This window comes from Schistocerca americana, chromosome 5 (genome assembly GCF_021461395.2).
Source record: "Schistocerca americana isolate TAMUIC-IGC-003095 chromosome 5, iqSchAmer2.1, whole genome shotgun sequence".
NCBI lineage: Eukaryota > Metazoa > Arthropoda > Insecta > Orthoptera > Acrididae > Schistocerca > Schistocerca americana.
In genome coordinates, this window is record NC_060123.1 from 615,089,733 (window position 1) to 615,115,256 (window position 25,524).

General features: G+C 42.8%; 1 protein-coding gene across 1 annotated transcript in view; it reads left to right on the forward strand.

Annotated features, from left to right (window-relative positions):
- Positions 1-25,524, forward strand: part of LOC124615581 (cytochrome P450 6k1-like) — a 54,956-nt gene that overhangs the window by 17,770 nt on the left and 11,662 nt on the right. Inside the window, exons 3-5 of the mRNA XM_047143566.1 lie at positions 4,045-4,283; positions 14,698-14,960; positions 19,218-19,417. Of these exons, the coding sequence (XP_046999522.1) occupies positions 4,045-4,283; positions 14,698-14,960; positions 19,218-19,417 (702 nt within the window). The remainder of the gene's footprint in view (positions 1-4,044; positions 4,284-14,697; positions 14,961-19,217; positions 19,418-25,524) is intronic.

A 25,524-nucleotide genomic window follows, 5' to 3' on the forward strand; every position in this document is an offset into this window, starting at 1 on the left:
ATCTGCGAACGCACGTCAGTGAGTTTATTCTGTTCACTTATTCTCTGTACCGGAAAACGAGTTTGAGAAATTCTCCCACAGAAATACTTTTGCACATTACTATTAACTATGTTACTTACACCGAAGAGCCAAAGAAACTGGTACACCTGCCTAATATCGTATAAGGCCCCCTCGAGCTGTCCATAAATCCGTAAGAGTACGAGGGGGTGAAACAGCACGATGCGAGGTATCCCAGATATGCTCACTAATGCTCATATCTGGGTAGTCTGGTGGCCAGCGGAAGTGTTTAAACTCAGAAAAGTGTTCCTGGAGCCACTCTGTAGCAGTTCTGGACGTGTGGGGTGTCGCATTGTCCTGCTGGAATTGCTCAAGTTCGTCGGAATGCATAATGGACATGAATGGATGCAGGTGATCATACAAGATGCTTACGTAGTTGTCACCTGGGCAGAGATGTTTCAGGGGTCTCACACCACTTCAACTGCACACCATTACAGAGCCTCCACCAGCTTGAACGGTCCCCTGCTGACATGCAGGATCCTTGGATTCATGAGGTTCTCTCCATACCCGTACACGTCCATCCGCTCGATACAATTTGAAACGAGACTCGTCCGACCAGGCAACATGCTACCAGTCATCAATAGTCCAAAGTCGGTGTTGACTGTCCCAGGCGAGACGTAAAGCTTTGTGTCGTTCAGTCATCAAGGGTACACGAGCGGGCCTTCGGCTCCAAAAGCGCAGATCGATGACGTTTCGTTGAATGTTTCGCCCGCTGACAGTTCTTGATGGACCAGCATTCAAATCTGCAGCAGTTTGCAGAAGGGTTGCAGTTCTGTCACGTTGAACGATTCTCTTCAGTTGTCGTTGGTCCCATTCTTGCATGATCTTTTTCCAGTCGCAGCGATGTCGAAGAGCAGACGTTTTACCGGATTCCTGATATTCACGATACATTCGTGAAATGGTCATACGGGAATATTCCCACTTCATCACTACCCCGGAGATACGGTGTCCCATCGCTCATGCGCCGACTGTAGCACCACGTTCATACGCACTTAAATTTTGATAAACTGCCATTGTGACGGTAGTAATCGATCTAACAACTGCGCCAGACACTTGTCTTATATAGGCGTTGCATATCTTTGTATTTTTATGCCTATATCAGTTTCTTTGGATCAAATGGTTCAAATGGCTCTGACCACTATGGGACTTAACATCTGAGGTCATCAGTGCCCTAGACTTAGAACTACTTAAACCTAACTAACCTAAGGACAGCACACACATCCATGCCCGAGGCAGGATTCGAATCTGCGACCGTAGCAGCAGCGCGGTTCCGAACTGGAGTGCCTGGAACCGCTCGGCCAATCCGGTCGACTTAAAGCAAAGATTCTATCAACAATTGTATTATGTGTTTTGTATGTGTGGGTGTGGATGTATCTGTGTGTCGCTTGGATCATGTCAATCAGGAGTAAGGAGATAAGCTAGCTGCCTGATATTTAGAATAATTACATTCGCTAAGGTTGGAAGTTACACCTGGTAAGTGGAATTTGACGGAAGAGAAGTGGCATCGTTTCTGTCTACATTCTGTTGTGGTGGCCACGTGGGGGTGGTGATACAAACTCATTAAGTATCTGTGACATATGGTATACTCCTGCTGTCGGAGTTAAAATACATGGTGCCAGGAGAGGATATTGATTCAAATCATGTTGGTTAATTTCCGTCGGAGCTACTGCAGAACATGTTAAGTGGTTAAAAACGCCATGAACTTTCGTGACACTGTGCTAACCAATATGGAAGCAGCAGTGGCGACTAAACAGTCAGCAGTCAGAGAAGTGAGAGACACTTAAGACTGTTACAAGAATATTGCACTGAATGACTTTGTTTTTTCTCATACCACGGAACTTGAAAGTAAGTGTCTAACAGCTTGAACTAATTACTGTGCTTGGAGGATATTGGGTTGCCTTGTGACCTGTGTTTTTTTCATACGGTTTCACAGAACGTATATGTAAATAATTGTGTAAGAGTTTTGTTTAATTAGGTTATGTAATGCAGTTTCGTTTTTTCAGTCTTATTTTGCTCCAGTGAGGTTAGGCCAGCAGGTAGTTGGATTTTACAAAAACTAGAAAAATAAATCTCGCCAAATTGTTAAACTTTGTGACAAATAATTTCCTATATATGAATAAAACAAAACTCATAAAACTGGACAAATCTGTAAAATATTTATAACTCGGCGTCTGAAAAAAGTACTAGATCGGCCCATCATTGTGGAAGATGAACTTACACCTACTTTCTGTGTCTTAGAGTTAATGTAGCATTGTTGTCCTGAGCTGGCGGGTAACTTTGTGATAATTAATGTGTATTCCAAACTCCTAGTACCTAACTGCACATAAAAACTACATTCCTATCAAAACTGAAGCTATAAAGTTCTATATATGTGGAATTTAAATGTCACAGTACATATTGTAAAAATGTCCTTAAGTTGCCCACTTCTACGCTACCACTCTTGTTCTCATTCCTAGATAATTTTTCTCTCTACAAACTGCCCAGCTGAACAGTTTTGTTGCGTTGTTCAAGAGACCTCCTTTCCCCTGAGCGTTTTTAGAGGAAGTAGTAGCAGTCATTTAGCTCCATGATTGCCTGGGGATATACTACTCAGGCAAAAACCAACATTCCTGAACAAGCCTGTTGCAACTGACTTGTGGCTGCTGGATAGAGGTAGTCCACTAACGATAGTTGGCCCTCAGCGGTCGCACACTCCACCGCCATGTAGCACACCTTCAGTTTTCTTACATTTTTATTCAGGTTTTTAGCGCTCTTCCAGTATCAGCGATTATCCAGTTTCCCCATTATATGCGCCGCCATTAGATGGCTAGCGAACATCAACACCATACCAGATTCTCCTAAACCGCAGCAAGCACAGAATGGTCACGTTTGCTGGGATTCGCTTTACAGAGAGCGAGTAGGTTTTGAAATGTCAGAGGCGCGTCGCGCCACACACGATTTTGTATTTGTCTCACAAGGGGAGCAAACGGCAAGTGGACTTTTGTAGTTTTTTAGATGTCTGGTATTGTGAAGTTCAGAACTCAAATACATCTCTTCCAAAAAGTTCGATGCAACTCTCAAAAATTCTCGAGGAAATCGTTTTTTAAGTTTTCCGATCACGTCTAATATTTTTCGACAAACAATGTGGCTCTGTGGTAGAGTGCTCGCTCTCTTGGGGGATGAGGAGGGGGGGGGGGGAGGGGGCGGTTGAATTCAAATCCTGTTAGATCCAGCTTTTAAGTGAAAATACATCTTTTATGAGTATTTTCATGAAGCGTAAAATAGTAAAAGATAGAAAAAATAATTTTTATTTTTTTAGTTACACAATCTTCGTTAAAATTCTTTTACACAGGATCGGTAATCAAGAATTTTTGTTTGTAAGGAATACTGGATTTTTGTGCCCAATTTACAGTTAGAAACAAGAATGTGTATTTTTCATAAAAATTACTATTAGATACGAGCACATATTTGATGAATACTCTATTTGAAAGACAAAGGTATTCGAGCTAAATGGAAAAAAAAGTAATGACCCAAACGAGCCTCGAATTAAGAACTACCAGACTTGTCTATCTTATGTATTCTTCAGTTCAGGAACATGTAACTGTGTTTAAAACTTGCTCAGTCTGGAATGGAAGCCAGGTCTCTCACACAGCGAGAGAGCACTTTATCCACTGACCGCCCACGCTACTAGTCGTAAAATACCTACCTTATTTCATTGTAGCAAATGTGTTCGGAAAATTTCAAAGTCGATTTTCTCGATAATTTTTTAAATTTGCAGTGAACTGCTTTCGAAGAGGTATATTTGAGTTCTGAACTTGACGTACGATAAATGCAAAAAATTACAAAAATCCGACTGCCGTGTGATTCCATTCTCAGCTGTGGATACAGTTAACGCCGAGAATCAGTAGGGCAGCTGTGGTGGCGTGTGTGCATTATTACGTCTGATAGATCTGTGCCGTTAGTTTATGTCGTAGCACTAATTATTCTGTTTTTATGTTTTTATTTCAGGAGAGAGGTATGTTGGGTTTTACGGATTCCGTCGCCCACTTCTGCTTGTCCGTGACCCTGAGCTGATTCGCCACATCCTTGTCAAGGATTTCGGGACATTCCACGACAGAGGACTGTTCGTCGATGACGAAGAACCTCTGAACAAACATCTCTTTGCGTTGGGAGGAAAGAAATGGCGCCAGCTGAGGATCAAGTTAAGCCCTACGTTCACATCCGGCAAACTGAAGGGCATGTTCAAGGTGAGTCGATGCGCGACTAGTCAGCTGTTGTTTTCTGATGTAGATCAAAGAGCTTTTCTGCAAAAACTGTTCTTGGAAGTTTCGAAACTTTCCCTTATGTAGAGAATGCTGGCGAAGCGGTCGATGACAATAAAAGCCTGTTTGAACACTGTTTGGAGTCTATAGGTTCTGGATCGATTATAGCTGCCTTAGGATACGGTCTTTTCAAAACCTTACCGTTCAGTCTTACTTTTCTTGCTGGTATACAACTGTTCCGCTTTAGCGCACACTGGTGTTCCAATAAGCATTGGAAACTTCATTTACGTTATGCGCTTCAAAGGTGTAAACGGAATATAAATGGAACCTCGCCAGTGCGGGATTACGTCAAAAACTCGCCTACTGTCCGCTCACAGCTAGGTCCTCTCAGAAGGTTGAAAGTCTCACACAAATGTCCCATTCTATTCGTGTGCTGTCATCAAAGTCTTAACGGTCAGTCATAATCACTGTGAGGTTAGGAGTGAAATGCGACCCTGGACACCAGCTCACAGTCTGCTGAGCAGAGCTGTGCGCCAAAATATACGTCCTAATAACATAGTAGCTCGTTAAAATATTGGTATAATGTTAGTTTCGGCATTAGGTCAATTCGGTATGCAGATATTTTATTATAAATACACAGTGCCACTTACTTTTGCATGCAGTTCTTCTTTATAAAATAACGGTTGGTCTTGGTTATATGGGGATACGAGCACTGCTAACATAACGAGCTATTACAGAAATCAAAATTAAATGTGGTGCAATCGTTATAGTATCACACTACATAATGTGATCCTCACATAAAAGGTTTTTGTTCCGTAGAGCAGCATATAGCGGTGAATTTTGACACCCTACATCGAACGCAATTACAGAGCGCTCTTTACGGTATGCTACAATTACAGATATACATTGTGCAACATCTGAATATGTTTTAATACAGCGTAATTATAAGATAGCTGGTGGAACAGCGTTCTGAGAAGCAGTCTATGAGCAATGAACTCGATACAGATAAAAGAAATTAAATGGTACGTAGCGGTGGAGCTACACCATTATGGCAAATAGGAAGATATTGAAAATACCTTCCTTATAAAACTTTTAACGGACCCTGTTTGAAATGCTTTATTACATGTTAGAGAACGAGATTGTGATTTTTGTTCTGTTTTCCGCTAGAGGAAGTTTCGATCCTTTCTTTTTCAAAAGATTATTGCTTGGAAAATATATTGCGCTCACAATTTGTGTTGAATCGATTGCTGGATAACTTTTTAAAATCCTTGTCCATAGTTCGACGTTACATTATTTGGAACTGTATCATTTATGAGGGTCAATCCAAAAGAAATGCACAATATTTTTGTAAAAATAGAGTTTTCATTTTTCATGTGTGACAGTTTTACAGTGTGTAGATACATCCTTCCCGCTTGTTTTCAAACTTAGTTCAACCTGTTCCCGTGAGTGGGGCATTCACAGCAAGATGGCTGCTACACTTGACGTTGGAGATGTTTCCAGGATGTTGACAGTGCCTCACAAAGGAACAAGAAAAACAGTATGCAGCGAACGTTTGGAACAGTACGAGAATGGTGGAGATGAATTTTTTGGAAGAATTGTGACAGGTGATGAAACATGGTTCCATCATTTTTCACCAGAGACGAAGAGGCAATCAATGGAGTGGCATATGCAAATTCACCCAAGAAAAAAAATTCAAAACCACAACTTCTGCTGGAAAAGTTATGGCTACGGTGTTTATCGATTCCGAACGACTCTTGCTTGTGGTCATCATACCAAGTGGAACCACCATAAATTCTGATGCATATGTGACGACACTGAAGAAACTTCAAGCTCGACTGAGTCGTATTCGACCACATCGGCAAAATCAGGATGTTTTGCTGTTGCACGAAAATGCACGGCTACATGTCAGTCAAAAAACCGTGGAAGCAATCACAAGACTCGGATGGACAACACTGAAACACCCGCTTTACAGTCCTGACCTGGCTCCATGTGACTATCATCTCTTTGGAAAACTGAAAGACTCTCTTGGTGGAACAAGGTTTGAAAATGATGACCCCCTTGTGCACGCTGCCAAACAGTGGCTCCAACAGGTTGGTCCAGAATTTTACCGTGCAGGTATACAGGCGCTGGTTCCATGTTGGCGTAAGGCAGTTGAGAGGGATGGAAATTATGAGGAGAAATGAAAATATTGTTCCTAAAGCATGTAACTACACACTGTAAAACTTTCAACCATGTAAAATAAAAGATGGATTTAAAAAAAAAAACAGTGTGCATTTCTTTTGGAGTGACCCTCGTACATGCAGTCCTACTCGGTCTATCACTATGATGTTTACCGACTACGTCTTCAGTTGAACTGTTTGCCTATTTTGTTCCTCTTCTATCTTGGTTCTGATTTGAAAGGTTTTGTTTCCCTTGCGCTAATATTTTTCCACATCGGGTGCATCTTTTTTGTGTATTCTTTAAAGGCCAGGTAAGTCTCAAGACACTTTGTGAGCTACCATCCTGTTTTGATACAAGTAACTCACGAACGTAAAACACCATCACATTTTGACTGTAGTGACCAGTCGCACACAACTGCAAAACAATTTCAATTTTTAAACGATTACTAGTTGATAATGTCTTTGCAGATTTGTTAACTACGATTTAATGAAAGAAACGTAGCTGGTGTTTTTTAAAACAAAGAAGCTACGTGCCACAACGAATATCTTTGAGTTTCACTGATTTATCCTTTAAAAATACAACTGTTATAGTGGTACTAGTTATTTCAGTACACTTTAACTGGCAGCCATATTTATTACTGACCCAAAAAATCTTCACAACAGACGGTTAGTACTTAAAACCGCTAATGTGTATTAACACATTTCTCTACAAAACTTTAAAGCCCGCCTACGTTCACATTTTCTAACAAATTCTAAGCCAAGATGGGCTCATTGAAAGTCCCAGAAATCGACTAGTAGGCCTACATGTCCATTTTCCGTCAGAAAATCAATCACAAACTTGTGTCCTGGAGACAGAGGTCCTCACCCTTTCGGGTCGCCAACACGTTGGAGTCTGCCCCACTGGCTACTCTCGCCTGCCATCAGTACAGGCAGCCTACATTGCCTAGCCCCCACCATCTCTTATTACAAAAAGCCTCCAGTCTCCAAGGGCCTAGGGCATACAGAGGACGTGGGTACACCTCGGAACCATCGGTATTATACTTGACCAGTGTCATTGCTGTGGTAGGAAAGGATCAGAGGTCCAAGCACTAATAGCAAGCAATGAAGATCAAATCGTTAAAGGTTGTGAAAGCTGTCTAAAGCCGGAGATAAGCCGAGGCGATATTTTCACAAGGGACCTAACTGTGTTTAGAAAGGATAGATTAAATACACAGTTGATGGTGGCGTGCTTGTTGCTGTTAGTAGTGTTTTATTTTGTAGAGGAACTGAAGCGGATAGTTACTGTGAGTTAGTATGAGTGGAGGTTATACTTGACTGTCAGGATAAATTAATAATTGGTTTCTGTTACTGACCCCTAACTCAGGCGAATCTGTTGATCCACGGTTTAAAAAACTTGAATCACGTTTCAAGTATGTTGGTGGTAACTACAGTCTGCCCTCGACGCCTAGGTGAAAACATATATTTGAGGTCGGTGGTAGGAATAAATCATTGTCCTATATTGTACTAAATGCTTTGTCCGAAAATTATTTTGAGCAATTAGCTCAGGAGCCCACTCGATTCGTAAATTGGTTGCGATAACTTACCTGACCTCTTCGCAATAGTACATCCCCGGCGATTGCTCACAAATAACCCTGGGTTCGGTGTGGGCCCGCGGTTGGGTGGGTGGACTGCTGCCGCCTGTTGTGGGGTTGTGAACCACTGAGGGGTACGGGCGGGACGAAGCCTCTCCGTCGTTTCTAGGTCCCCAGTTCAAAACACAATACACAAGCATATATCAGGTGTGGGTTGAATTCAGAGAAATAGTATTGACGACAGTTGAGAGATTTGTACCGCATGAATTAATAAGAGAAGAAAATTATCCTCAATCGTACACAAAACAGGTCAGAGCAATATAGCAAAAGCAACGACAAAATTCATGAAAAATTTAAAAGAACGCAAAATCTCCAGAATTAGTGACGTTTTAAACAAGTTCGAAATTTTGCGCTCACTTCAATGCGATATGTTCTCAATAGTTTTCACAACAAAATCCTATCTTGCAAAAAAAAATCCATAGATATTATACAGCAGCGGCGAACCATAATCAATAACTTCACTGCGCGGTACAAATAGTAATATTACCGAAAGCAGTGCCACTAAAGAGGAGTTCACCAAACACGACAAAGTAAATATTCCAGAATTTGAATCAAGAACAAAAAATGGTTCAAATGATCACCGTAATAAAACGTGAGAAATCAGAGCTTGCATGGATGTATTTTGGTGTTCGTTAATCCCGCGCACTGTTCGAGAGTGCGAAGGTAGAGAAATAGATAGTGTGGAGGTGGTTCGATGAACACTCCGCCAGGCACATAGGTGTGAATTGCAGAGTAATCGTATAGTTGTAGATGTAGTTTGCTTCCCACTGGCCCCAGCTATCGTCTTCTCCTTAGCATGGTCACACCATCCCAGTGACGATCTTTATTATTACAATATTTTTCACAACTGTGATCCAGTTGGCATACGCCAATTAAAAAGAGCTGTGTAATAGTTCGCTCTCCAACACTGACTAAAAACACATCAAACACTAAGTATTAAAACTGAATGACGCTTCATAAAATATTATACCAACAAAGATGGTTCAAATGGCTCTGGGCACTATGGGACTTAACATCTGAGGTCGTCAGTCCCCTAGAACTAGAATTACTTAAACCTAACTAACCTAAGGACATCACACACATCCATGCCCGAGGCAAGATTCGAACCTGCGACCGTAGCGGTGGCGCGGTACCAGACTGAATCGCCTAGAACAGCTCGGCCACACTGGCCGGCTGAATGAAGAACAACTAACATCATCAATAAGTGAGAAGTGGATATCTTGGAGTAGGAAAGCAGCTTAAATCACTTAACAAAGGCAAGTCTTCCGGTCCAGATTGGGCACCGATTACGTTCCTTTCAGAGTATGCTGATAGAATAGCACCATACTTAACAATCCTATAAAACCGCTCGCTCGACGGAAGATGCGTAGCTAAAGACTAGAGAGTTTCATAGCTCACACCAATACCCAAGAAAGAACACAGGAGTAATCCCACTAATTACAGACCCATATCACTAAAGTCGATTTTCAGCAGGATTGTAGAACATACACTGTGTCCGAACCTCATAAATTACTTCTAAGGTAACGGTCTATTGGCACATACAACGGATTCAGAAAATATCGTTCTTGGGAAACATAGCTAGCTCTAAAGAGCTAGTTATGTCTCAAGAAACGAAGTAATGAGTACTGTCGACAGGGGATCTTAAATTGAGTCCACATTTCTAGATTTTCAAAAGGCTTTTGATACCGTTCCTCAGAAGCGGCGTCTAATCAAATTCATGTCTTTGCTGTATCGTCTCAGTTGTGCGACTGAATGTCTAATTTCCTGTCAGAATGGATCCGAAGAAACTGCAGGAAGGCCATCGAGTAAACCGGAAGTGATATCTGGTGTTCCCCAAGGAAGTGTTATGAGCGCTCTGCTGTTCCTAGTCCATATTAAGGATGTAGGAGACAATCTGAGCAGCCCTCTCGCGTTTTTTTTTCTTTTTTTTTTTTTTTTTTTTTTTTGCAGATAAATCCGTCTAATAAAGCCACCATAAGATTAAAAACAGCTGCGAAATGATTTAGACAATATGTCTGCGTGGTGCGAGAGGTGGTAATTGATTTTATATAATGAAAAGTGTGATTCCATCCAGGTGAGTGCTAAAAGGAATTCGGTTCGACGAAAAATCACGCAAACTTAAAGGCCGTAAATTCTACTAAATACCTAGGAATTACAGTAACGAACAACTTCAATTGGAGCTATCACATAGATAATATGGTGAGTGAGGCGAACCGAAGTCTTCGTTTTATTGGCAGAACGCTTAGAAGATGTACCAGACCTGCTACAGAGACAGCCTACACAACGCTTGTCCGATCTCTTCTGGAGTACTGCTGCGCGGTATGGGATACCTTAACAGATAAAACTAACAGAGGAGGATCTAAAAAGTTTAAAGGAGCGCAGTTCGCTTTGCATTATCGTGAAATAGGGGAAAGAGAGTCACATATGACGTGCGAGTTGGGTGGTACTCATTAAAACAAATGCGTTTTTGGTTGAGACGAGATCTTTTCGCGAAATTTCAATCACCAACTTCTCCTCTGAATGCGAAAATAGTTTGTTGCCGTCCACCTACATAGGGATAAATGATCACCGTAATAAAACTTGAGAAATCAGAGATTGCATGGATGTATTTTGGTGTTCGTTAATCCCGCGCACTGTTCGAGAGTGCAGAGATAGAGAAATAGACAGTGTGGAGGTGGTTCGATGAACACTCCGCCACACACATAAGTGTGAATTGCAGAGTAATCGTATAGTTGTAGATGAAGTTTGCTTCCCACTGGCCCCAGCTATCGTCTTCTCCTTAGCATGGTCACACCATCCCAGTGACGATCTTTATTATTACAATATTTTTCACAACTGTGATCCAGTTGGCCTACGCCAATTAAAAAAGAGCTGTGCAATAGTTCGCTCTCCAACACTGACTAAAAACACATCAAACACTAAGTATTAAAAATGAATGACGCTTCATAAAATATTATACCAACAAAGATGGTTCAAATGGCTCTGAGCACTATGGGACTTAACATCTGAGGTCATCAGTCCCCTAGAACTAGAATTACTTAAACCTAACTAACCTAAGGACATCACACACATCCATACCCGAGGCAGGATTCGAAGCTGCGACCGTAGCGGTCGCGCGGTTCCAGACTTAAGCGCCTAGAACCGCTCGGCCACACCGGCAGCTTATACCAACAACTTTTACATTGTCACTAACCTAATAAATAAATATCTTGCGCGTTTTTAATATCAAGAACTGTTAGTTAAGTGAGGAAAATAAACTTAGTTAGCCGACCTCTGTGGCCTTGCGGTTCTAGGCGCTGCAGTCCGGAACCGCGGGACTGCTACGGTCGCAGGTTCGAATCCTGCCTCGGGCATGGATGTGTGTGATGTCCTTAGGTTAGCTAGGTTTAGGTAGTTCTAAGTTCTAGGGGACTGATGACCTCAGATGTTAAATCCCATAGTGCTCAGAGGCATTTGAACCATTTCAAACTCTGTTATATCTCCATGATGTGATCTGTGCATTAAATGTTGGTAAGTGTGAAATGGTGGGCGGTGGGAATTACTCGTACAACCCAGTCATACTTGGTATGCTTCTCGTGCTGAGACTCGATGTTGCCTGCTGCGAACGCTAAGCATTTCGGCCACTGTTAATGGCACAACATAGTCTGTCCGAACGATGGCAACGGCTTTTTTTTCCAGAGAAATTCACCAAACATCCTCATCTACATCTACATGGTTGCTCTGCAATTCACATTTAAGTGCCTGGCAGAGGGTTCATCGAATCATTTTTAATACCGCTTCTCTACCATTCCACTCTTGAAACGCGCGTGGGAAAAAGGAACACCTAAAGCTTTCCGTTCGAGCTCTGATTTCTCTCCATCCCAACTCGCGTATCATACCAGTGACACTCTCACCCCTATTGCGCGATAACACGAAGCGAGATGCCCTTCTTTGCACTTATTCGATATCCTCCGTCAATCCTACCAGGTAAGGATTCCACACAGCGCAGCAGTACTCCAGCAGAGGACGAACAAGTGTAATGTAGGCTGTTTCTTAGTAGGTTTGTCGTATCTTCTAAATGTTCTGCCAACAAAGCGCAGTCCTTGTTTCGCCTTCCCCACAATATTATCTGCGTGGTCTTTCCAGTTTAAGTTGCCCGTAATTGTAATTCCTAGGTATTTAGTCGAATTGACAAATGGTTCAAATGGCTCTAAGCACTATGGGACTTAACACCTGAGGTCAACAGTCCCCTAGACTTAGAAGTACTTAAACCTAACTGACCTAAGGACATCACACACATCCATTCCCGAGGCAGGATTCGAACCTGCGACAGTAGCAGCAGCGCGGTTCTGGACTGAAGCGCCTAGAACCGCTCGGCCACAGCGGCCGGCTCGAATTGACAGCCCTTAGATTTGTGCGATTTATCGTATACCCAAAATTTTCTTTTAGTACCCATGTGAATGACCTCGCACTTTTCTTTGTTTAGTGCCATTTGCCACTTTTCGCACCATACAGAAATTCTCTCTAGATCATTTTGTAATTGGAATTGATCGTCTGATGATTTTACTAGACGGTAAATTACAGCAACATTTGCAAACAATCCATGGGGGTGCTCAGATTATCACATAGATCATTTATGTAAATCAGGAATAGCAGACACTAACTTGTGGAACGCCAAATATCACTTCTGTTCTATTCGATGATTTACCATCCATCACTACGAACTGTGACCTCTCTGACAGGAAATCACGAATCCAGTCACACACCTGAGACGATACTCAATATGCAGGCAATTTGATTAATAGTCGCTTGTGAGAAACAGTATCAAAAGCCTTCTGGAAATCTAGGAATATGGAATCGATCTGAGATCTTTTGTCGACAGCACTCATTACTTCATGGGAATAAAGGGCTAGCTGTGTGGCACATGAACAATATTTTCTGGATCTGTGTTGGTTATGTACAGGGTGTCCAGAAAAGGACTCCCTGATTTCAAAATTAAATATCTCGAAAACAAAGATCGATAGAGGAATGCAGTAAACGGTATGTTTATTGTGAAAGCTGTAAGAAGTTTATACAGCAGTTTGAAATAATAGTTACAAAAGCTGCTAACAGATAGCGCTGTAATCGCCATACGTAATGCCTGGTATAAATAGTGATCCGAAGCCCAGAGCGATCAGTTCCACTATTGAAACGTGAAAGGAGGTTAGCGTACCGAAGGAAGAGATTAAAACCATGTACGCCATTGAACAACGCGTTTTTCTATTGCTAGAGTACCACAGGTTAGAAGAGAGTCCTACGGCAACAAGGCAAAGTTTTCAAGCACGATTTAATGTTCCAAAAGGACCCGATGCGAAAACCGTTCGTACGCTCTTCGCAGGCAGCGTAACTGATGATCTAGTGGGGCATGTTTGCCGCAAGCAAACCGCAGTTACGCCTGAAAATATCGCCACAGTTTCTGGAATTATTCAGCGAAATGCAATGTCATCCGTACTGAGAAAGAGCCTACACATGTTTGCATTCAAAATTCAAACGCGCCAGGCCATACCCGTACGAGCTGTGCAACAAAGGGTTGCCTTTGCTAATCAGATGCTCACAATGATTGATAGTGAAGGATTTAATGTTCGCTGCATCTGGTTTACAGATGAAGCACACTTCCACCTGAATGGATACGTGAATAAGCAGAACTGGCGATTTTGGGGTTCCGAAAAGCCATATTGGTATGAAGCGAAACCCCTGTATTCTCCTAAAGTTACTGTGTGGGCTGCAGTATGCAGCAGAGGCATTATTGACCCTTTTTTCATTCGAGAAACGGTCACTGGTGCACGTTACGTTGCAATTTTCGAACAATTTGTCGCCACACAGCAAGCGTTAGAGGATCGACCAGATACTGAATGGTTTATGCAAGATGGAGCCCGAACACATCGGACCGAACAAGTGTTTCGCTTTCTTGAGGAATACTTCGGGAACCGAGTCATTGCTTTGGAATATCCCAAATTTACTGGTGCAGGCATGGATTGGCCTCCATATTCGCCGGATTTGGCTCCCTGTGACTTTTTGTTTTGTGGGGCACAGTGAAAGACATGGTCTACCCGAAGCATCCCGCCACGCTGGACGAGCTTGAATCGGCGATCTCTGTGGAATGTGAATCCATTTCGGTTGAGACACTACGAAATGTGATGGCTAATTTCATTCTTCGTTTGCTCCACCTCTGTAGTGCCAATGGTGAACATTTTGAAAACATTGTGATGTGATTCTTTGCAAAGATTGTTTTCATTCGATTATTTCACTTATGTATGCTGATATGAGCTGTACAGCGTACAGCGCCATCTGTTAGCAGCTTTTGTAACTATTATTTCAAACTGCTGTATAAACTTCTTACAGCTTTCACAATAGACATACCGTTTACTGCATTCTTCTATCGATCTTTGTTTTCGAGATATTTAATTTTGAAATCAGGGAGTCCTTTTCTGGACACCCTGTATTTCAACTACATGAACAGCACACTGAAGATACATTTTTTGAATGAAAAGATTTGCAAACATGTTCATTACCTTATGCTGTGCTAGTTCTCTGAAGTGTGCTGTTCTCCTTCGGACGCTGGTAGTGACGTGGTACGTATTTCTGTGACAGACGATCCAGGACTGCGGGCGCGAGATGGCGGACGTGGTGGGGAAGATGGTGGACCACGGGGAGTCGGTGGAGGTGAGGGAGCTGATAGCGCGCTTCAACACCGACGTCATCTCCTCTGTCGCCTTCGGCCAGGAGTGCAACTGCCAGCGGAACCCTGACCACGAGTTCCGACAGTGGGGACGCAAGATCTTTGAGCCTTCTGCGCGTGCGGCCATCAGTTTCCTTCTGACCTTCCTCAGTCCAACGTTAATGAACTACCTAAGGTGAGACCTGCAACACTTAATTCCTGCAAATAGATCCATTTGATGTAAGGGGAATGGGAGATCCTCATGGTAGAGTGAGTGAGACGCTGTATTCACGCTGCAGAGAGTGGTATTTAAGTGTCCGCTCAGTGTTCCAAATTTAGGTTTTCTGGGAGTTCCACACGTCGCTTTCGGCATATGCTGGAATGCTTCCTTGAGAATGACACCTCTGAATTAGTTCCCAATCCTCCTATAATCCGAGCCTCTTCGTCGACGGAATGTCGAACCCTAATAGGGCATGTATGTTACAGAAAACATTCTGCGTTTCACTAACTTGGTTCACAGCCGCTGTCTTGCTACTGATTCTGCTTTTCAGACCCTTGAACAGGAACTTCCGCATGCTTTCTTCCCCATACCTGGATTTTAAAGTTTTCTCCAACCTAGGAACTTTCAGAGAGCCCTCACCGATGAACAAAGTAAGCGCATATGGACTATGAGACCAACTGCGTGATTGGATTGAAGAGTTCCTAGATAACAGAACGCAGCATGTCATTCTCAAGGGGGAGAAGTCTTCCGAAGTAAGAGTTATTTCAGGTGTGCCGCAGGGGAGTGTCGTAGGACCGTTGCTACTTACAATATACATAAATGACCTTGTGGATAACATCGGAAGTTCACTGAGGCTTTTTGCGGATGATGCTGTAGCATATCGAGAGGTTGTAACAATGGAAAATTGATCTGAAATGCAGGAGGATCTGCAACGGATTGACGCATGGTGCAGGGAATGGCAATTGAATCTCAATGTACACAAGTGTAATGTGATGCGAATACATAGAAAGAAAGATCCTTTATCATTTAGCTACAATACAGCAGGTCAGCGACTGGAAGCAGTTAATTCCATAAATTATGTGGGAGTAGGCATTAGGAGTGGTTTAAAATGGAATGATCATATAAAGTTGATCGTCGGTAAAGCAGATGCCAGACTGAGATTCATTGGAAGAATCCTAACGAAATGCAATCCGAAAACAAAGGAAGTAGGTTACAGTACACTTGTTCACCCTCTGCTTTAATACTGCTCAGCAGTGTGGGATCCGTACCAGATAGGGTTGATAGAAGAGCTAGAGAAGATCCAACGGAGAGCAGCGCGCTTCGTTACAAGATCATTTAGTAATCGCGAAAGCGTTACAGAGATGATAGATAAACTCCAGCGGAAGACTCTGCAGGAGAGGCGCTCTGTAGCTCGATACGGGCTTTTGTTGACGTTTCGAGAACATACCTTCACCGAGGAGTCAAGCAGTATATTCCTCCCTCCTACGTATATCTCGCAAATAGACCATGAGGATAAAATCAGGGAGATTAGAGCCCACACAGAGGCATACCGACAATCTTTCTTTCCACGAACAGTATGAGGCTGGAATAGAAGGGAGAACCGATAGAGGTATTCAAAGCGCCCTGCGCCAAACACTGTCAGGTGGCTTGCGGAGTATGGATGTAGATGTAGATGTAGATGAAGATGTGCACTTAATGTGGAGATGCTGGACATGTTGGAAAAGTTAAGTCACACAATCTCGCACTACCTCACCGCAATGGCCTCACTATGTATGGAGTGTCTCCATGTAATGATCCAAAGTTTCAGTAATGGTGCTGGAGAGCAAATCCGTCATTTTCAGACGCCAGAAATGGCCACGCCGAAAATTATGACGTCAAACGTGTTATGGGATATCTCAGCCTGTAAGAAACATGAGAATCTACAAGTCATTCTTTGTATAAAGCAACAAACTGTACTAGGTTGCTAATAGTACATACTTGTCAAACATATCGGGAGGGTATATATCTTTCACTCCCGCCGTCGTTTCGTGCATCCTTATGGTGAATTTGTGTTTTTGCTTCATGGGTTCACTCCTCGATATTATCTGTGGAAAATATGTGATTGGTCGCTTAGCTCCACCAACTTCTTTAAGGCTAAAGTCACACGGTGGTTAAGCTATTTCTGTCCATCACCTCGATGGAAAGATCGGACAGAGAGCTTTGTCATTCGTTTTCTGAGGCCTCGTTGATTTCGCATTGCCCGACATGCAGCACAAGGAGTGTTTTGGAGTTTAAAGTATTGCCTGCAAAATCGGTCACAGGATGCATTAATGCTTATTCAATAGGGTATTTGCTAACAACGATAAGACAAACATTGAACCATGAACTCTAAGTGTAACTGGAGAATTATCAAGCCCTGAGCATGAACCAATGCTGGTGTTAAAGGTTGCTGCTACACCAGTCCGATGATTTAGTCTAACCCAATGATGGTGTCTCCCACCATTATCATACGCCATGTGATATTTTATTTTTATTTATTTTTGCGACCACTCATTTCTTCAGGCAGATGAAGAATATGCGATGAATTCTGACTTTTTCAGCTGAGTTTTCCAGCGAGCTGTCCGCGTCGCTGGGTGTTCTATGGACATCTGTTGCGGTGGTACCCATTGTCTGTGCATTTTTCCGTAACACACGGTACGAGCCAGTGACAGAGATTGTAAGGGTGGTTTTATGCCACCGGTGAGGAGCATGACAGGCGAGCAGTGATCTAGGTCCTTACGCATGTAACAAAGTGGCGTCCCGTGACGGAAGCTTTTGTAGGATGGATGCACGCGACGTGGTTCTGCAGTCGACATAAGAAATCCGTCTGGTCTTGCGAGGGAGTTTGCAGTGTACCTGCGTCGACGAATTAGCCAGGAAGACGCAAGGTCTCTCCGTAGACCAACACCGCAGCCGAAGAATCAATATCGGACTTATAAGCTGTTTGTAGGCCAAGCAGAACCATTGGAAGAGACGAAGTCCATGTGTTTCCATAGCACATGAACTCCGCCTTCAAGGAACATAACCGCAAATCCGGCAAGCTGCGCGAACAGGTCCTATTCAAACTGCCGTCCACAGCTAACCACGCTGACGCAAATGTAGAGACTAATGTTTCGGCGATAACGGTACCAATTGCCACTGCCCATGGCCAACGGGTAAAACGATTGAGCGTTGTGAAAACGTTGCGTTGACTGTTCGATGGAGGAAGTGGTCGCATAGCATCTAGATTTATATGGGAAAAACGTACTGTTCCATCTATATCTTCGGCACTGTGAACATGTTCTTGCCCATCCTCGACAGTGCTTTTCCGTGCCAACCCACACAAAACGTTGGGGAAAGAGTCGAAAAACCGGACTTACTCCTCGATGGCAAAAGTTCTGGATGCTGTCAAAAGTTTATTTTCTGGAAGCTGGTAAAAGAAACAGATGAGGTTGTCCACGAGAGAGGTTGCAATAGAGCTTGACATCTTCTCCCAGAATGTTGACGAGCTGAAACTGTTATAGTGTCACGTCGTCGTTGACGAGCGTCGTTCGGAGTTCCTAGTCTTTTTGTGCTCGGGCCAGAGCAGAAAAGTCGATTGAACTCGTCGCGCTGTTGACGCATGACGGCCCTGAGCACTATGGGACTAAACATCTGAGGTCATCACTCCCCTAGAACTTACAACTAATTAAACCTAACTAACCTAACGACATCACACACAACCATGCCCGAGGCAGGATTCGAACCTGCGACCGTAGCGGTCGCGCGGTTCCAGACTGAAGCGCCTAGAACCGCTCGGCCACAGCGGCCGGCTGTTGACGCATGAAATGTACTTGATGGCAGTACTGAACTAAGCTACGAACTCTAGATAGTTCAATTGGTGAGGAGAACAGCTGGCACTGTTGAAAGCAAAAGTCAACGATTTATGGTACGTGAACATCTTGAACACTTGCTCTTCGACTAGATTGCTTCATATACTGCCAGAAGCTTACGATCGTAGGCGCTCCACATTCTTTGAGATGTTGACAGTTTTTCGAGAAAAGTACACCAATGGTTGTCATGGACCATCTCACCGCTACTGTAGCGCCGCGCCGATAGCCACCTGGCATCCACCACTAATGCAAGACGTGCGTCGTGCATAGAATGAGTTAGGAGCGTTGCGTCAGCCATGCTCGGTCTTGCGGCCTCAAATTCGGAACACATAGCACCAGTCCACTGCACTGGGTAGTTGCCTTTCGTCTTAGGACCAGTCAGCATCGCATGTTGTTTGCACACTCCTTGTGGATCACAACCTGATAGGAGCTTCATTTTTTCTGGAACAGCACCATCTTTCATTGGCCGCTACATACAATATTTTGGAAATGTTAGACAAGTAATCGTCTTTCACAGTAGAAAGGGGGAACTGCTTTTAGGAGTCGTTGCGTTAATATTAAATAATTATTATCTTTTTTGTAGGGTCAAAGGAGGAACGACAGATGTCAGCAGATATTTTCAGAAGATGGTTGCAGACACTGTCGCTTACAGAGAGAAGAACAACTACAGCAGGAAAGATTTCATGGACCTCCTCATTCAGCTCAAAAACAAGGGATATGTCGACCCTGACAAAGGAGAGACAATGGAGAACGGGCATCAGAATGGTGTTGGCACTCCTGACAGTAAGTCCCTCCTTCTCTTCTTGTTCTTGCTGGTGTTTAGCTACACTCACAGTGTCCTCTCTTCCAAATGGCACAAAGCCATCGTGTAGGAATATCATGTTCTTTGTGCGCCTACGTATCATATAATCTTAGATTGCGTGTTCTATGGTTTGTAAGTTGTGTTTCTGTGGTGTATGTGAAGGGGTCGGTGGAAGAAAGTGCTGTCACTCACTTCAGTAAGAATTAGTTTGATCCCATTATCTCTTGTGTTTACGAATGTACCACATGCTGGTAACGTGTACTTGGATAAGTACCACTAGAAAATGCTGTCTACTAGCTTAATTGCTTTGTGTTACTACATTTCTGTTCTTGACTTTGAGTGTAACCAAATATATAATGTACAGTAGTGCAAAAATACTTTCTTCCGGATTAGCACATGCCTATCTACACAATGTAAAGCACGAGCTGTGAGTTACCAGAGCAAAAATGCTTCTGTCGCACCAACAAATGGGGAATATGTTTTTCTTTAAAGACTGTGACAGAAAAGTGAGCAACTGGTTGCCTCGATCCTTATTCAGCCTTTCTCACCACAAATTTTGGCATGTGAACATATTTGCACTCTTTGAATACAGAACATTCTGATTTATCCACTCTCTCTTTGTAGTTAAGCTTTGATATTCAGCAGTTACCTCTCATTGCCAACATCTATACAGGGTGATAGTGACCGGGCCAAATATCTCACGAAATAAAAATCAAACGAAAAAACTACAAAGAACGAAACTCGCCTAGCTTGAATGGGGAAAACAGATGGCGCTATGGTTGGCCCGCTAGATGGCGCTGCCATAGGTCAAACGGATATCAACTGCCTTTTTTTTAAATAGGAACCCCCATTTTTATTACATATTCGTGTAGTACGTAAAGAAATACGAACGTTTTAGTTGGACCACTTTTTTCTCTTTGTGATAGATGGCGCTGTTATAGTCACAAACATATGGCTCACAATTTTAGACGAACAGTTGGTAACAGGTAGGTTTTTTAAATTAAAGTACAGAACGTAGGTACGTTTGAACATTTTATTTCGGTTGTTCCAATGTGATACAGGTACCTTTGTGAACTCATCATTTCTGAGAACGCATGCTGTTACAGCGTGATTACCTGTAAATACCACATTAATGCAATAAATAATGGCCCAGTCACGATCAATGGACCACTCTGTATACATCTCTCATCGTTTAAGTATATCCCACAGCCATTGTATAGACTGTCTCTCCTTATCTTTCTTTACTTCCACTCCTCCACCATACCTTGGCAGCTCACAAATTTTGGGGGTCCAACTTGTGTTTAAAATATCAGGGCAGAATTCGCCCTCTGCTATACCTACGTGTTCAATCTTGTCGGTCTGGGAGGGTCCAGATCCCCTGAGCCTATGTATGGTCTCCATTCATCTGTATTTTTCATTTCCACTGTCTCCTCTCTCCTTTGTTCCCACTGTTTGTTTCTCCATCCTCCTCCATCTTTCTTTATTTTTTACTACCAGTGCCTCCTATTGACCATCAATATTTCTCCTCTCTTTGGCTCCCACTGCTATTCTCTTCATCAATCTCTCTTTCCCTTTCACTGCTACTTTCTCTCTCCCACCATCACTGTCCTCTCTCTCTCTCTCTCTCTCTCTCTCTCTCTCTCTCTCTCCCACTGGCACTGTCTCCTCTCCCTTCCACCATCACTGTCTCTCTCTGTTACTCTCTTTTACCCCAAAAAATCTTGAATACGTTTGCAGGACTGAGGCAGCTGATTCCCCACTTTTCATTCAGAGTCTTTTAAAGAGGTACATATTCGTCTATTTATGCTAAGACTGAAACATTTTTCTGGCGGATTCTATTTTCTTCACTGTTACAGGAAGATGTGCTATTCATATAAAATGAATTCTGTAGGTCAGTAAAATTTTGAGACTTTATGTACTTTGACACTTAAAAAGCATATCAGTATGAATAATATAAGGGCAACAAAATCGCTTACGTTACCCTTTTTCTGGTTATTTTGCTCATTGATCGCAATTCACCGAAAACGCCTGGCTTATGGTTTGTGTCTTACAAGAGCAAAAATGTTACTAGAAATATTTGCAGTCATTTCAGATTTACATGATTTTTGCCAGTCATTTTAGTTTTTTTCAGACTTACTAAGACCCTCTTTAGCGCATTTTTTGTCATTATAGTACCGCTTTGGGCATATTTGTATAGGTGTGAATTGGTCATTATACAGAGACAGTGCCCTATAAAGTCTTATTCGTGAAGAACTGCAGACTAAATAATTGTGTGACCTCAGAACTCTTGCAATGATCCTAGAACCCTTGCCCTCTGATCACTGCGCCAGTTAAAACTACATTTACCTCTGAGATGGATATTACGTTCATTTTTTATGCGCTTTGGTAAGGTAATTTTGAACCTCTGGACCTTGGTAACGGATAATGATGTCGAAAACAGTTTCGAAGTTCCCATAAAATATGATCTGAAGAACATATGGAAAGAATGTCGACGATATGCCATGAACAGAAATTACAGAAGCGGCCATCTCCGCAACTAATGGTTTTTCGTAACCAAAAATCATGGTCTTCTGGGGTTTTCTCAGAAACCGCCCGTGAAAAAACAGAGCTTTTATAAGCTGCCTAAGGTTAACCCTAGATCACACCTAATGCGACAGAACCGTCTGATTAGCTCAATTTGCCTGGGCTAGACGGAGTCTGTAATATTTAAATTGTCTTTGTGATCAACAGAATGGGCCACATGCTGGAAACACTTACCAAAGCACCCCTCAAACACCTGACAAGTCGTGCAGTTTCCAAAATGCTCATGCTGAGCCTCCACACCATCACAATCTGCCCTCGATCACACTCATATACAGGATGGAGAAAAACTGTCACAACATTTTAACCCTGGATAGATGATGCTAGAAGGAATCAAAATTACTATTGTTGTGTAGATTGACAATGGACAGTTTTTAAACTATGGAAAATTGGCACCACATTCTCCAACTGGCCACATGATAGCCCTCTTGCCGGATGCTCTGGACAACACATGACCACAAATGCTTTGCCTGCCAGAGATCGCGGTATAGCCAAGGTGGTCCACATGCTCTGTGTTAGTGTGCCAGCCTTCCACTCTGGGGGCTTTGGGGCAAACCTTCTGGGGTCCTCACACATCCATTTTAGTTTCGTGATAAGACTTACTGGGAACAAACTCATCAACAGCTGATAGTTTGTCTTCAGAAAGTCTTTTACAAATTGTGTTGGTCCTGAAAAGAGCTTTTTCGTAACTAGGACATTGTTTACTTAAAGCAGGTGCTCAAACGTGCAGCCCTCTGACGTGACACAAGCTTGGTGACATCGAATGGTGTTTCGCCAAACTCTTTCAAAGATTTCTGGCATTGCCCTGATGTGATTGGTTGCATGTTGAACGTGATCCATTAAATCCTCTTTGTTTCTAGATGGTTTGCATCCGGTTGGGTGAACTAGAAACTTGAAGGATCACCACAGGAAAAAGTCCGGTGGCGTGAGGCCTGGTGATTGTGGGGGCCATGTCCTACGAGCACCTCTACCAATTACCCGGGCACTAAAGAGTTCATTTAAATATACATGCAAAGCACAACTGTTATGTATTGGCGCTCCATCATACAGCAACCACATATGTAGCCATATGTGAAAGGGAACATTTTCCAGCAGGCCACATAGAGCTTCTTGCGAAAAGTGGAGGTAATTTGCCCTGGTAAGTCGAGGAGGTCATCCACAATGCCTGCTCAAATGTTGAGCGAAAATCGTTCCTGGTGTCTATGGACATACATGACTTGAGGATTTCCCCTTGCCCAGTAATGAACGTTTCGAATATTGTAAAGGCCATCCCAATGGAAGGTGCACTCCTCGGTAAACAATACAATGGCGAGAAAGTCGGGATCTCATGCAACACATTGCAGGAGCCACTGGCAAAACCCTAGTCTGTGTTCATAGTTCGCCACAGGATTAGGTCTTGGACAGGGTGAAAAGTCAATGGATGCTGGCTGTCATCCTTTAAAACCCCCCAGACTAACCGATGAGTGACCACCATGTCATGTCCAGCTGCTCGTGTACTTGTTGTAGGTGTTCCCTGAAGTGCTCGAGAACAGTCTCTTCAAATGCTGCATCCCACCATGTTCGAGGTCTTCCAACATCACCATGATATTCCACTATGAGCCTGTTTGCCAAGTCGCTGGTGAAATGCTGTAAATGTTTGTGGGTGTGGGTGGTGTCCTGCTGGGTACCATTCCTCATACAAATGTCGAGCTCCATGTGCATTACCATCGCCTAGTCCATAAACAAAAACCATATCTCATTGTTCTTCAAACAAATACGGTGCCGCTATGCTTACTGTATGACTAAATCGCAGGTGATGTGTGTGTGCTCCAAAGTCAAGCTTACTTGTGAATGCCTCTGACATGAGGTGGAGACAAACAACAAGACCTATTTGACAAGAGCTCATATCACATTGGGGCAGTGATGGGGCAAGGGACATTTGTATGTGTGAACCGACAACCATAGCGCTGCCCATCAACCAACAAATGGCAACAGGGCAATCCCATGGCCAATTGGAGCATGTTGCATCAGGCTTCCATAGTTTAAAAATGGTGTGTTGTCGACCTACACAACATTAGTAATTTTGGTTCCTACTGGCATCAGCTATCTAGGGTTAAAATTTCTTGACACAGTTTTCCTCCACCCTGTAGATCGTACACCTTACCCGTTCTACACGTGGACAACACATTCAGATGGTTCAAATGGCTCTGAGCACTATGGGACTTAACATCTATGGTCATCAGTCCCCTAGAACTACTTAAACCTAACTAACCTAAGGACAGCACACAACACCCAGTCATCACGAGGCAGAGAAAATCCCTGACCCCGCCGGGAATCGAACCCGGGCACCCGGGCGCAGGAAATGAGAACGCTACCGCACGACCGCAAGCTGCGGACACACCACGTTCACTGATACTACGTGCACCATGTGCGTGTCTGACTAGCAGTCATTCCTTGCCAAATGACACTGCTATCTCATAGATGGGTTTGTATTGATAGCAGGTCATCGCCTGGATGGGTTTATATTGATAGTAAGTTGGTAGTCATAATGTTCTGGCTGATCAGTGTATAGATTGCAGACTAAACGGAAAAAGTAAATAAACAAAAATAATGAATTTCTACAGTATGCACTGTAGAGCGACAGGAAAACAAAACCTGTTAATGCATTTCGACAACTCCAGAAGTCTTCCCCTAACATGTGAAGAGTTATTTTCAGCTATATTTCTATGCTACATAAGTTGTCGATTCTATCCATAGTGTTGTCAAGTATGTGTCGCACAGCCATGAATGCCCACAAAAGATCAAAATCAACACTCTGCAATTTGTAACTATCAAATGGGGTAGGAAAAGTAAAATAATGTCGAAAAACATTTTAAATCAGAGGTGTGAAAATGATGCTGCTTCTCAACAGACATAATCATTAAATGAAAACTTAAATAGACCCAAAAGAAGAAAATAAGCAAAGACCATTTTGGGAAATAACTGTTAAAGGCTTTGCAAACACAAACATTCCAGTTACAAACCCCAAAATCACCATTCCTTTCTTTTCAATCAGTTTCAGAGCTCTCCAGGAATGTAACATAACGACCATTACATTTTTACATATAATCATCTGTAAATAAAAAGATGTGAATTTTGTCTAAAAATATGCAGTTTCCCAAAAACAGATGCGAATTTTGCCAAAAATAGCTGCAACTTTTCAGTTCCCTAGACTAACATCTGACTTGGCTACTGAAAGGCAGTAATCCCTGATAAACGAAATAGTATAACATTTATTGTTGGAGAACTGCTTCTGTAGACATCATTGCTGACACATGCCAATGAGGTGGCATTGTACTCTGAGGCTGACAGCTCATATCTTAGGGGTGGAAAAAATTTTCACAGCTAATATTTGAGTGGCAAAAAAGTAAAGTTTCAGATGACCAGACTTGGTGCAAATGTCCTGGAATTTAACTCCAAAAGTCCCCGTGACATTGCATGTAATGACATGTAACATTGCTGATATTGAACTGTTTATTGAATGGGGCAC